At 40.1% G+C, this 15,235-nt stretch overlaps 1 protein-coding gene across 1 annotated transcript in view; it reads right to left on the reverse strand.

The window, feature by feature from the left end:
* BZW2 (basic leucine zipper and W2 domains 2) overlaps window positions 1-15,235 on the reverse strand; it is a 55,429-nt gene that overhangs the window by 29,304 nt on the left and 10,890 nt on the right. Inside the window, exons 2-3 of the mRNA XM_039703482.1 lie at window positions 5,482-5,546; window positions 930-1,106 (exon numbers count right to left, since the gene is read on the reverse strand). Of these exons, the coding sequence (XP_039559416.1) occupies window positions 930-1,106; window positions 5,482-5,539 (235 nt within the window). The 5' untranslated portion in view covers window positions 5,540-5,546. The remainder of the gene's footprint in view (window positions 1-929; window positions 1,107-5,481; window positions 5,547-15,235) is intronic.

Here is a 15,235-nt window from a genome sequence, read left to right on the forward strand (position 1 = left end):
GCACATGACAGAAGGAATAACTGGCTGATATGCTGCACTGTAGGTCACACAGTCCTCACAGGACTGGGTGATTCAGCTCACCTAAGGAATCTCAGTTGGTCTTGAGAATGCTGAGAGTGATCAAACAACTATGGGTTGGAGCACAACCGTTACACATTATTTTAATTCTTATTTTAAACACCACAATAATGTAAATCCTTCCCAAAGAGAAAAGTATTAGCACTGTGTTAGTAATCTGAGTACTTGGAACACCCTGCTAACCCCTCTAATGGGTCAGCTCATGTAAAGCTCATGTAAACATTCAAAACACTGGCTTATTTTGCTGAGAGTTTTTTTCCCAGGAATTTCCACTAGCTGCTGCTTCCTGCATTACCTCAACTCTTACAAAAACATCTTTTCTTCTTACATACCAAAGAACAGGAAACAGGAGTCAAAGCACTGTGACCAGTAAAACGAGATAACTTACTCAAAATAAAGAGGAAAGTGAAAAGTATGTTTTTGCCAGAAGCTGCCAGTGATACCTGGTAGAAAAGCCCCAGGAACACCCACAAAGCACACCTCATTATCCTTCACTTCTCTGTGCTACCTTTTGTTACAACACCTACAAAGCAAGATTTGCAGCAGCTCTTAACATGGAGGGCACCTTTTTATGCTAATAAATCTTTCTGTTTCCCCTAGTTAGCATCTCTCATTCTCTTTGCTGTTCCAATTATATGCTGGTTTAGCTCAGACTGAAGGCTTCTCAGAGCAGTATCCAGAAAGTACCGAGGTGTTACTGTATAACAAACAACAAACAGTGCTATGATATGAGATGCAAGCAGTGAAAATGTAATACAGGCTGTAATTTCCACAGTAGAGGAAGACAGCATCTTAAAAGAAGCAAGCAAGGCTGATCATCAAAATTCTCTGTCAGATATTCTGCAGGTTACCTAACATGCTGCCAGCTACCAAAATATCAAAGAGTGTGTCAGCATAGCGGCGATAATCAAGTCGTGAGCCTGCTGCATCCAGAAACTTGGCTATAGCCTCCAGGTCATTCCCAGCTTCATTGAGGCCTTGGACAATTGTATCCCTGAAGACTGTGGGTTCAAATTTCTCCTTTTCATCTGAAACAGAGAGACAGAAGAAGGAGAGAGAGTGTCAGTTTTAAAACTTGTTAAAATCCTGTATCAGTCAGCAATTGAAAGGACCATGGCACCTAAAATACTCTTCTCATTCTGGTCAGCACACCAGAAGTTTGTTTGGCTTGTATAATTTCTGGAAATTCTGCAGTGTTTACCCTTGCTTCCCCTCTCCTCATCATCTCCCAACACCAAAACACATATAAACATATGGGAATATATAAATAGAGGAAAAGCAACTATTGTTTTCAAACTTCATACTCTTCTCTTGCTCTGAGAGCAGAATAAAGGGAATGCCAAGCTATGAGTCCATAATCTCACTGTATGAACATTTAATTTTTCATCTCTTGCTATTTTTATTTTAAAAACTATAGTAACATAACTAAAATATTTTCAAAAAGACTCTTCAGGAAAAATAGCAGATTGAGTTATTAATAAAACTAGTTTTTGTATAAACATTTAAGGCAACACAATGTAACAAAGCATTTATCTTTTATATTCACAGACCTAAGCAGCACTAGGAACACAGCACTCACACTGCATTTTCCACAGCTGTCTCTTGTTGAATTCAATTAAGGCCCAGCCTGACTCCCAGAAAATGTCCCTGTGTCAAGGTCATTAGTCACAACTGCAACCTCCAGCTAACTCTTATGCAGATTTACCCATACCTCCTGCTGCCTCTTTGCCCACGCAGTTAACAGCTTACCCTGGCCACTCGAACCTTCTTAAGCAAACTCGCCCTGCCTTTATAAAAGGGAACAAATGAAATGCCTGTTACTGTTAAAATAACTTTGAACTTCAGAAACAAAATTGCAAGCTGTTCTGTGCACTCATACCCGAGGTTGTTATCACCTTCTGACACAAACACTGATACGATTTCTTGAAAAACTGGAAAATATTCAGAGATTTTTACTTACTAAAATAATTGAGGATTGGTTAAATTTCTTCTAAACGTGCTAATGCAGTCTGAAACATGCCAGCTGCAACTTTTGCAGACTTTTGTGAGTTCTGGCCTTTGTGCATCCTCTGGCTGCAGGCTCCTGTTCCTTTCTACTCATACTGCAGCTTTTCATCCCAGGCCTTAAACAAGAGACCTTGCTTTTTAACAGCCTCTCTTCCCTAATCTCTTCCTTTCTACCTCAACTGAATAACTATTTTACAGACAATTCCTACTTTTCATAGCTTTTGTATTTCTCATACAGAAAAGTTCTCTCTCCTCTGCTGCATGTACCCGGGCAACACTCATTCTAGCACCTTCAGTACATCACTTGCACATTCCCCTCCACTTCCAAAGCATCCCCTCCTTCCACAGCAATTGCACCTGGAAGACATAAAGCAGTCCCTTCCACTCAGTGTCCCAGGCCACTGGGAAGCTCAGGGGATTAGTCCACTTGTCCTTTCAAGGAGCCTGGCAGCACACAGCCAGCTGCAGTTCAAGGACTGTCTCTCAAGCACTAAGTACTGGAAAACTGTAGTGTCCCCTTATTTTCCAGAAATCCCCTGATATGCTGAGCTTTTTGTGACTTATTAAATCTACTACCAATCTCCACACGGATTGACTGCTTCCCCATCCCCCAAATCTGACCTCCTCAGACCAAAACTGAGACAACTCCACGGACACCCACACATGCTCAAGCCCATCTGCTCCCAACTCTAGCTCACCCTGAAGTGATGCACACAAACACAGGGCCAACCTAGATTCTCCACCATCACGCTCCCACCCAATACACTACTCAATAATGCCCCTTCTCTGGACTGCAAATGACTTCTTCCCAGGCTTTTACTTCACACCAGTCCTTGGAGATGTTCAGGCTGTCAGCCACGTTATCTTGACTTTGGCTGTGGTGAAACCCTGGAGTCTGTGTCTTGAGGAACCACCTGTCCTATCTGCAGGGCACAGCCATCAGGGACAAACCAGGAGGTTGAGAGGGGAATTGAAGTAGGTGCCTTTGCTCCAGGGAAATGCCCACAGAGACGCGTACTACCGGAATCCCATCCAGGCCACCAGACCTGTTACCAAACACTCAGCTGCAGCTCTCCTCCAACTTCAAGAAAAACCAACCCAAAACAAAGAACAAAGCAGCCAACCAACCAAGAAACAAACTAGTGTTTTACTGAAATAAATACTTCAGTATGTGTACTTCAGGCAGTTTTACTTGCGCACAAGAAACACAGTTCCACCCATAAACAAGCATCTGAATGTAATTATTCTCTTTTGGATTGCCAAATAATATTATTTGAAAAGTAAAAAATAAAATTTAAAATGCTTGATGACACATCAGCAAGAAGACAGACCTTTGTTTTCAGAGTTGAAAAAAATATTCCTGTTTTATTTTTTCAAATGTATTTTACCTAAAAATTTAAGATGTTCTCATCTAAACTAGAAAGTATTATATGCTTGGCATCATGGGTACACAGTGCTCAATACAAACACAAATACCATGATTAATATTTCTTAGCTATTTTAAATAGATTCTTCCCCTGCCCCAGAAGTCTCCCTCTCATCTGTAGTATCCTATTATTTTCTTGTCTATCACAATCTAAAAATTTACATAGGAACAAGAGGTGAATTCATTGCATGAAAAATGATTTATAATTTTATTGAAACATTTTCCTACCAAGCTAATATACTGAAGGGGAATATGCTGATGTATTACAAGAGGGTGAGTAAGAAGCCCTCACCAACAACGGGTGACAGTCTGTTGAGCTGTCAAGTGCACAATTACTAAACGAGCACAGCTCCAATCATGGGCTAGCAGAGGCAGGTGTAGCTTGCAGATGTGATGCACACAATATCCACTGCAGCAGTGCCATACACAGCTTTTCATTTTCAGCATGTTCCTAGATCCTTATTTCCTATCTTTCGCTTCTAAGAAAATCACAAAGTACATTCATAGCCCTGTCCTTAATTAATTTTATCACTTCAACAGAAGGCCCACAACTGTAATTCTGAAGAAGAAAAAAGATAACATGAAGTAAGAAGAGGGGCCAAACAAGGTAACATAAAGGTGCTAATATTGACTTTTTATTAGATAATTTTCTTATTTCCATACATATAGCACCATAAACACAAGTACTGGCCAGACACAAACTACTGCAATTCCTATCAAAGCTTCATGATCATCCTAGATCTCTAGACACTCCTCATTCAGCTCTTCAGACTTATGATAGAACTTGAAATTTTCTAAGAAAGGCTACCAACGCTCTTGTTTCTCTCATCCACACTAAGGAAATGCTCATATTTACATTTTCTGCCACAAGACGTTTAGATAAGCTTTTAAGACATGTCAGCTTTTGATCAGAAACAGGAAAATCAAGATGGAAAAAGTCTGTTTCATGACAGATAGCAACCCCACCTGTGTCTGCTGTAATAATCTACTATTATATCACCAAAGAATGCGATCCTTCTTTTCACAAACCAGACTTTTGGTTTTGCCTTTTTAGTGGGGGAGCAGGAAGGGAATAAAACAATTAATTGCATGGTTTTTGTCACTCTGCCTCAGACTGTTGGGCATTCATCCCAGCTACCTAAACTGCAACAAACGAATTCTGAGTGTGGTATGAGAGAGCATTTAGGATAACACCTGCTGTGCCAGAATACCTGGATGGTACAATCGGCACCACTCAGCTTTCTTTAAAAATGGACGCTCTACTGTACTTCATGAAACAAAGTGTTGGTCATGTTTACAGAAAATCAGTATCACAATGAGTAAATTGGGACTCACACAATTGTTTTATTTAAAAAACAATTAAAAAAAAGACTACCCTAACACAGGAGAAACAAATATTTGTGAAAAGAGGAAGTTCCTGACCTCCTTCTGACCTGAAAGCAGGGCCAGTGAGATGATCTGACCATCTCATGGGGAAGGAAGGTGAAAAAATTCCTTTTTAGATAAGAAAGGTTCACTTACAGACATGGCATTGATTTGAGTCAAAGAAGTAAAAATGAAAATCAAACCAAAAAGTCACAGGTCATTTTCTTTATACAACCTTTAAATAAAAGCTCATATTTTGCTTTCTTAGTTGAAAAGGACATTTTAAGAAACACCCAAACCAAACATCTGACAAGTTTTCTTTATTCACTGCAAATATATTATAAATTCATTTAGCATCTAATCTTTAACTGAAGCCTCCACAGGACTTCATAGCTCATAAACTCATATTTTAAATAAAGTCCTAGGGTATATAGTGAAAATAATAGAATTCATAGAGCTTAGTTAAAAGTAACATCTTCAGTCTTAACATGGCTGAAAAGAAGGAGAGAAAAATCTTTTAGCTGAACTTTCAATCATTCCACCTGCTCTGTTTCTAGTCATTTTAACAAAGAAGAAAATAAAGCAAAAAATTTAATGCAACCTACCCCTCTTCCGAGTTTTGAACCGCTGGCCTGTTAGCACCGGCTTCTGATTCTTATTCATAAAATTTCTGGAGAAAGAAAGAAAGGGAAATATATTTATACTCTACCATTTACATAAACAGTTTAATCTAAATGCAAAATAAAGACTCAGTGTAGCAAAATTCCAACAGATGACAGGTAAAGAAAGTTCTTAACACATTTTGCAAGAGTAATTAACATTATCTTTAAGATGAAGAGCACTACAATCCAAGGATAACTTCAATGAGATGTGTTTCTCTTAAAACCTGGCTGTTGGCATCTCTGTAAAAAACCATGAAGATTCAAAACTGACCAGGAAGGTGATGGAGCCACTGCCATTACTCCTGGGGCGGGGGTACACAACCACTGCCCATGCAGCTCATGGGGATGCTGGGGGCACAGAAGCCACTAAGGCAGAGGACTGGGAGCCATCCTGGTGAGGCTCAGCATGGCACAGCTCTCACCCTCTGGTCACCAGGCAGATGCATGCCCAGGGTTACACACTGTCCAGCTCAAGACAATATTTTGTGGTCTAACTGTAAAGACAGTGCTTTAACCATCAAAATCTAATCCAACATTTCTTACAAGCATCACTGTATCTTAGCAACTTTTGGTTCTGAAAAGCATGTGGGTGTAGTAAAAATAATAGAATATAAACAAATCCCTCGCCCCATCAACTTTGAGCATAAATACAGAGTTAAGGACCTACATGGCACATCATATAACAGTAAAAAATACTGAGCTTGTATTACTTCAGACCTTTGCAGCAAATCTCAACACACAATGTCAAAAAAAATTGGGAAGTGATAATATATTAATGTCATTTTATCTAAAGAAAACAAAGCTATTTTTAAGCTATGGATATAATCAGTTTCATTGCACAAAACACAGCTTACGCAGAGAGCAGCTAAACCAAGAGCTACATGCAAACAGCAGCAATTAAAGGGAAGCTTTGCAGCACTAGGAATCACCACAGGTCATCACCCTGTCCTGCCCACAGCACCTGCCAGCCCTGAGACTTAGAGGGGACTACTCCATACCCTGCAGACCATTAGTTCACTGTTACATATGAGCTGCTTGTCCAAAATTAAGCTTTCTCATGCAAGACTTTGAGCACGTTCTTCTAATAATTTTAGTTTTACTGAAACCTGTGTTATTTGTATTTTTGCATTGTGGACTCTGCAGGTGTAGTTTAGAAGTACACAGATTTGCCAACATGCTTCCTACCACAGATGGAAAGAAACTCAAGCTCCATGGCTGAGAAAGAAGCCATCAATCACACATTACTATCCAAGTAGTGTTTTCTCTACCTCTGAAAGTTCATTTAACTCTCTTAACAACACTCTAGCTATACAATGTATTCCTGTTCACCAGACTTCTAGTGGCAGCATCCCTAGCTCGTGACTTTTGCAGCATTTCAAATGTTTTACCTGGCAAATCACTTCCTTCTAGTCTAGGTTTACCACTTATCCACAGTCAAAAACTCTGCATGCAGGCACATGAACTGGAAATAGCCAGTTCAGAAGGTTTGCTTCCTGTAAATCACAGGAATACAAAACAAGCAGCTCAACTGAGATTCACACTAATCACTGAGATTTAAAGCTGCAGTTTTAACAGACCAAGGGACATTTCAAAGCAACTGCAACACTTAACAGCCTTCTGGAAAAACATTCTGCTCATCTGCAAAGAGTTAAACATGGCAAACCAGGATAACATGGGATCGTTCAAAGTGCTGTAGGATCCAGGAGTGCCTTCACAGCAGAGCTCAAAAGGCTCTTTCCCCTGATGAGACAGTTCAGTGCTAGAGGAACAGGAGGTGCTTTATAAAGAGTGCCTTCACAGCAGAGCTCAAAAGGCTCTTTCCCCTGATGAGACAGCACAGTGTTAAGAGGAACAGGAGGTGCTTTATAAGTTAATTAGGCAGATAATCTAACAGTCTACAGGGATAAGCAACAGCCCAGCCTCTAGCCAGTGACTGGCTAGATTTGACAAACTTATCTGTTTTGTCTTTCTGATCTTCTTAATTTATTTCTAAAGGGAATGATCTATAACATTCATCTAGGTATTTATGACTTGTTTTCATGCTTTGCCTGGACCCCTTACACCTTATTCTAAAAATGTTCATCTCAAGAGATGGCAAGAGGAGCCCAAGAGGTGAGCCATACAGCAGGTAAGAACTGTAAGAATCCACTTCTCACAGCTCTTCCAGAGCACAAACACACTGTCAGGCTGGGGTCACAGTGCCCACTTCCTTAAGGAACACACAAAAGCCTTCAACCCAGCATACTAGCACAGTTTACATAAAAGACAGAAATGCATACACTAAATTTCTAACAACGGACTTCTTTCCTTGGATGATTATTTTTAAGCTGCAAAAACACTTGCATGCACCTGAAGCTTGACCATGGATTTAAACTGTTGCCTGCAAACATAAAATATGTCCTTTAAGACAGCAGGGAAAAAGATTTAAAAAAACCAAAAAACAGTTAAAGCAGGACTCACAACTTGTGGCAGATTTAATGACTAGAGGTTCAGTGCAACAGAAGAGACTCTTGAATAGTTAATTACTAGGAACACAGGATATGCCTTCTTCTATATTTAGCTTTAAATGTACTGTGCTTTAATCTGCTCGAGTGAGGGTCTGGCTTTATAAGGCACTGCCTCAAGCAATGGCCCAGGATCCTTCATTAAGAAACAGCATCTTGAGACTGAGCAAAACCAACTCAGTGATCTATACAACAATCAAGAATAGCATCAGCTCCTAAAAATTAGATTTTAAAGTGCTGTTGCTACCACAACAGATGCCTGAATAATAGTTTAACATTTATAAAAGTGAATGCAATGCAAAAACTTTTTTTTTAATCAATAAGAAACCAATAACAGCACAGAAGTGGTGGCTGAAGGTTGTAAATTCAAGGTGGAAGCACATAAACTTGCCCAGCACATTTGGTCCATCAGAGAGTACAGCCTGCCTCCCAGGTGTCAGCTGTAAAACCTTGAAATCACTGAAAACCTTGAACTATTACATATATTCCCCATTTTGAAAGGTACAGCACCTGGGTGGCTCAAAGCCATTGGCCAATTTTGAAACAGCAGCTAAAGAAGTCATCATGGTTTCAGTGGAGCAAGGATCTTAAGGATAGATGTGGGTAAGAAGGGAATAGCCTCCGAAAGAAAACCCAAACCACCAGCCAAACTTGTATCTTGCAGCCCAACATTCTCCAGGATTCACATTAATTGTCAGCAGGAAAGCAAGCAAGAGATATGGAAATGACATCTCACTCCTTTCACAGACTCCACTCTTCAGCAGGAGATGGGAGAGGCCCAACAATAGAAGCTTTACTCTCAATTCACTGGCCAGCACTCAACCAGATGTCAGAGCAGTACAGAACCTGGCACAACGCTCCACAATGGGTTCATTTTCCATACAAACTACAAAAAAAAAATCTAAGCTAATTACTAACTTGCAGCTACAAAATTCATCAGAAAAATTTTAAAAATGCATTAAAGTTTACCAAATTCCACTCCCACTCTCGTTTAACAGGCTTGTATAAAGCAGATTCACACTTTAAAAATTCATAAACTGGTGAGTTGGCATATTCTCCTGAGACTGCTTGAAGTCCAGGAGCTAACTTTTCCCTACAGTTGCTCCTCATTTTCAAGCTAAAGACCCTAAACAGTTAAAATAAAACTGAGGGACATGACAGCTGTAGATATACAGACACATATTATATAGCAGTTACTCTAATCAAGCAATCCTCACACAAGTAATAAAAATTGTAACAGTTTCAATTCATAAATCCAGCATTAATTAATAAAATTAATTTATAAAACCTGCAACAGACAAAGTAAAAGTTTTTCACCACTTCAGCAAGTATGAACTCGCTTAATAAGTTAGAAAAATGTAGTCTTTTATCCACACCACAGGGAAATTCTTATGATGATTAACTCCTGAATTATTTAAAGCCTTGGTAAGGCTGAAGTTTCTACCATTTGTTCTTGGAAACATTTTGCTCAAATTGAAAAAAAAATACTGAAAACCTTTATTCAAAGCAAAAGTATTTTTCTAAGCATCATTTTTCACTTCCTTTGACCAAAATACCAGAATCCTTTGAGATTCTTCAAACATTAGCATGCTCAGATGAAACTGGGAACAGTTGCTTCACACCAGTGAAACTTCACTGCCCTAGTTACAGAGAGAAGGGAATCAATGCCAGACAGCATAAGAAAAAGAACAACATTTTAATAAAAACTACCAGGATTTTATGGCTCTTTGTGTGCAGGGCACAAAATACAGCCCCCAGGGCAGGCAGTGACCCTCCAGGCAGCCCACTGGATTGGGAGGGTTGGGGAGGGGGGTCAAGCAGCCCAGCTCCACAGGATGCTGCTGCTGCTGCTGTGGGGACTGGCACCGACAGCGTTTGACTGACAGGGCGATGGAGAGAGCTGCCAGAACACCACCAACACAGCACCACCAGCTTTCACAGGAACAGATGCTTGGCAGGAGTTATTTCCATCTCCTTCCCTTGCTCAGATATCACGTAAGACAGGGGCACTCTTCACAAAGGCAAATAAAAGAGAAGCATAGAAGGGCAGAGTTGCTATGAAGGAAACATCCCAACCCACATATCAAAGGCAATCTTTTCTTTCCCACCAAAGAATATCCAGGACATTAAAAAGCTTTACTGGGTCTTTTTTATCCAGCAATGTTATTGGGTGTTTTCAAACCCTCACAGTTACAATTCCAGGCTTGGGGTAAAGAGAGTTTTCCACCACCTTCAGCAGCAAGCCAAGAAGTTACATTAAATGCCAATTACTGAACTTGAGCAGCATAGAGGAAAAGCTGCCCTTGCACTTTTGCCAGAGAGGAAACATGTCAGCATGCAGCCAGCAGCTGTCTCTGCTCTCTGAAAAGCAGCAGACAGCCATATCACGAGCTAACAAAATATGTAGGTGGAAAACTTATAAATCATTACCAGTAGAGAGGAACAGAGCAAAGTAAGGGGACAAGAAGACAGAGCAGATGCAATCCAGACACAGGTTCTCAACAAATCCTTATCAGGTTTCTTGCTTTCCACCAGGACACTGTGCCTTTTGTTCCTAAAACACTGGGATTTTTTTAAAGAAGTGACTAATAAGCTGGAGATCTGCAAATTCAAGCATGGCACAAATCACCAGGAAGTGCAGCACCAGCAACCAGATTTATCTTGCAGACTTGCCACAGAGGCACCAGCACAGCTGCCATGTTTAGGAAACCTTTAACCCAAAGGTGCTGTTTATTAGAAACAATAAAGCCAGAGCCAGGCTCTTGCCACATTAAAATCCCTTCCCTGATTTTATAGCCTCAGCAGCAACATGCAGGGACAAAACCGTAACATAAGAATCTACAGGGTAAATACAATCAACATGGGGTTTTAATGTTTACATGAAATACGAATATTGCTGAACCACATGCCCTATCTTCCCCTAAAGAGCATTCCAGAAGCTCTCAGGGCACTTAAATATTTAAAAAATGTTTATTTTTTAATCACAGAACAGTATTGGTCCACAGTAAAAAGCGTATCTACTTCACTAAATATATTGGCCCCTTATTAGCATGCTTAGTGGGAGAGAGAAAAAAAGGAGATTAAACAGAAGGAATTGATTTAGTTCTGCAGCAAAATGAATACTTGAAGAGAATGAAACTTACCACACATTAAATAATAAATAAAAATCTGTGCTCATGCAAGGTTCTCCAGGAACAAACAGGGCATGCAGGTTGTGAAGAGTTATCCTGGAGAAGGAGGGGGAAGGGAAGACCTCACTGCTCTTTGTAGCCTCCAGAATGGAGGCCAGAGCCAGGTGGAGCTGGTCCCTTCCAAGTAAGGAGCAGCAAGACAAGCAAATGGCCTCCCGTTACATCAGGAGAGGTTTAAATTGGGTAGTAGGAAAATTCTCTTCACTGAAAGCATTGTAAAGCACTGGAATAGGCTGCCCAGGGAAGTGGTAGAGTCACTGACACTGGAATTATTTAAAACATATGTAGATGGACTTGGTAGACACGCAGATGGCACTTAAGAACATGATAAATCCAGAAAAAATGAGAAGACGGACTCACTGAAGTCTGTACCACATAAGCACTGGAATAGGCTGCCCAGGGAAGTGGTAGAGTCACTGACACTGGAATTATTTAAAACATATGTAGATGGACTTGGTAGACACGCAGATGGCACTTAAGAACATGATAAACCCAGGAAAAAATGAGAAGACAGACTCACTGAAGTCTGTACCACAACACCTAACAGCTAAACTGGGATGCACAGGAAGATGTTTCTTGAAAAACAGTCAGAAAAACCCCAGTTCCCACTGCCACCAATAAATGTACAACCACAAACTGCACCAGAGAGCCATCTCACTGCACTTATTTCAGGACAGCAGGTATTTCTTAGGTCACTAACCAGGAATTTCTACAGATGTGGCTCAGATGAGTAACACCACTGAAGCACTTTCAAATGCACTTCACAGTGTCAAGAGAACTGTAAACTGAGCACTGAGACAATGGACTTCTTTGTCGTGTCATCAGGAATCATATAAAAATGCATGAGTCATGGCATAGTCAGTGAAAGAAAAGAAAAAAAGAAAAGAGTAAAAAATTCCTAATAATTGGCAGGCAGAAATACAAGTTAAGAAAATTAAATCACACACTCAGGTTGACACACAAAAAATGTTGACGTTCAGTAACAAGATTTCTTCCAGCAACTAAAGAGGAGGAATTAGATGTAATTCTTTAAGAAAAAGGTATTAGCAGGAGCTTTTCTCACTGTTGAGAGCTCTCTTAGGCGCTATACTCTTAACTGGAATAGGCTGTGATAATGGAGATGGTGTATTGCTACAAATCAATTCATATCCAATTAACATTCATTTGAAGGTAAAATGCCAACTCCAAGCTTGCATACCTTGCCAATAGGAAAACCTCTCAGAAAAAGAAGGGGATAAACAGCACCAGGCAGAGATCAGGGTCAAGTGAACTGATAAAACAAGTGGAAGAAAGACAGAACTCTTCCAAAGCTAACGAAGTTTTTTCCTCACACAAGACACCACTTTCAATGGATTGTGTAAATGTTAAAACAGGGCTCTCAAATTTGGAGACATTACATGTCCTGATCACCCTGAAAAATACAACTGTCTTAGCAATTGCCATAGAGATGATTTTGTTACAGGAAAATGGTGTACCTGAAATTCTGCAAAAACATGACTGTAAAGGTACTAGAGCAATTTAGTTCAATTCTTCATTACTGTTTGGGGGAGAACTACAGTAGCCACTGTTCATAGTACATTTGCAAGAAATCATTAATGGAGTTACTTTATAGGGTTCCCTTGAACCAGTCCTCTAATAAACCAATAAATACAGGTATTTGGAAGAAAACGTGTTTTAAAAAAGTATCAGAGAGGCTTCATTCCCAGAAACAAAGCTTGTTAAGACACAAGAAAACATTACAACAGTTCTGCAATGAAGGCAGGAAGATCACCTTTCTCATATAGAACATCACTCTTCTGTTCAAGTCCATCCTGCTTCTGTTTTTTTAATGTATCAGTCACTGGAAGTTTTTACAATGTTGACCCCACTCATACAATTTCAATATCAACAACAAAATCAGAAGATGTGCCTCCTCCATTCTTCTTGCTACCTCACTAGTGCCTCCAGGACACAGCACTACGACACCTGAAAACTGATAAACTAAGGGGCTAAGATTAAAAATACAAATAAATACAATCTGTGCATTCTCCAGCAAGCAAAGCTTCCCAGATGCTAGCAGTTCATTATTTCATGAACTAAATACAGTAATGGGAGGAGGGATGTATTAATAGCCAGCACCTCCTACACACCTGCAATTGGTGAAGGCCTTGATTTTAATAGAACAACTGCTTCAAGGATTAAAGCAAGTTTCAATTCAGAACTCCCTAATTATTTCTTCAAAGCATGTGCCAAGAGTTCACCAAGATAATGCATGGGGTTTTTTGGGTTTTTTTTTACCTGAGGGAAAGTGAATCAGCTGCCAGATATCCGAATTCTGATCTTTCTGGCACAAAGGGCCAGCAGTGAAAACATACACCACTTTTCACCATGTCTAGTATTTCAAACATACCAGCTAACACTGATTATGCTGTTAGCAGTATTCCCTTGGACGAAAATAGCAATCTGTAAATGACTTGTGTCACTCTGCAGTGACAGTCCCATATTCCCTGAGGCTGCTTCTTCCTCCTCAGAGCAGGTGAACATTTTGACAGAACACACTAGTTTTGGTAAATAAATTCCCGGAGTGGGGAATAGAAGCAATCAATGCTTGGACAGTTTCAACCTGCAAACAGTTACTTTCTAGGCAATAGTGGGTACAACTCCTCTCAGATCAAGCTAAGATAATCCCAAGGCAATACACACCAATTCACATCCAAGTTACATGTTGGGGGGAAAAAAAGAAATAAAGGCCACCCATGGGGTGCCTATACAATCAACTGTTATGCTAGGTGAGTCAGAAAAACAGCTATTACAGATGGAGCAGACACTTGCTATCCTACCCACTGCTTGGCAGCTCCCACAGTGGCACTCCCAGCCTTACTTCAGAATGGCATTTCTTCACCTCTGTGTAGAAACCTGAAAGCTCCCAGATTAATTCATGGAAGAAGAGTCTATCAAGGTCTATTAAACACAATGATACAACCTTCTAAGCTTGAAAATTGCTGTGAGTTTGACAGGACATGAAAGAGAAATGTAGCATTCCCTTCTATCTATATTGGGTTTGGGTTTTGTGAGTTGGGTTTTTTTTTTGTTTTGTTCTCTTTTCCTTTTCTCACCTACCAACACGACGGGCCACTTCCAGAGATGAGACTACAGACCCAAGGCAAATTCTCCCAGTAAGCCAAGCTTTGGTATGAGAAGGCTGTCTCTTAAATCCACAAACACACAAGACATTACTCACTCATGACAGCACACCCCACCCGAGAGTATTAGGACAGCACTGAGAGCTGGGTGGCACCTGAGTAAGGTCAGGTTAGGAGGAGAAGTAAACAGAAATCCCAAGAGGACTATCCTGGGTCAGCTTGTTGTACTACTAATTTTGCAGGACGACTTTAGTTGCTTTTTGTAAGAGGAGGGAAAACATTCAAACCAGTTTTCTTCAGAGAGCAAAAATCTTTGACACATATTGTGATTCAAGCCACATATTTCTTCCCAAAAACTGGGGTGCCCAGAGAGAATATTGTCAAGACTGGTAATGTGAATCACATTGGTATTGTGATTGAATTGTGTGACTTGCTTTTTGTAAGAGGAGGGAAAACATTCAAACCAGTTTTCTTCAGAGAGCAAAAATCTTTGACACATATTGCGATTCAAGCCACATATTTCTTCCCAAAACTGGGGTGCCCAGAGAGAATGTTGTCAAGATTGATAATGTGAATCACACTGGTATTGTGATTGAATTGTGTGATTGCAGCTGTTTTACTTTGTTATGTGTAATTTACATTCGTAAATGACATTCTCAGTATAATTTGTGTTACTCCACTAAATCAGAAATCCCACAATCTCAACTATCTTCAGGTGGGGAAATTAAACATCATACCCTCCACATGTGGAATACGCAAAAGAGGCTGATCATAGAGTATTGGACTCTGACACTATTGACATACCAGAAATGGAAGATCAGTTTTGGTTTGGAAACCCAAAGCTCAAATCACGTATGGCAAACCCAAGCAATCACGTATG

Source organism: Passer montanus, unplaced genomic scaffold (assembly GCF_014805655.1).
Source record: "Passer montanus isolate IOZ18808 unplaced genomic scaffold, ASM1480565v1 scaffold10, whole genome shotgun sequence".
Classification (NCBI taxonomy): Eukaryota; Metazoa; Chordata; class Aves; order Passeriformes; family Passeridae; genus Passer; species Passer montanus.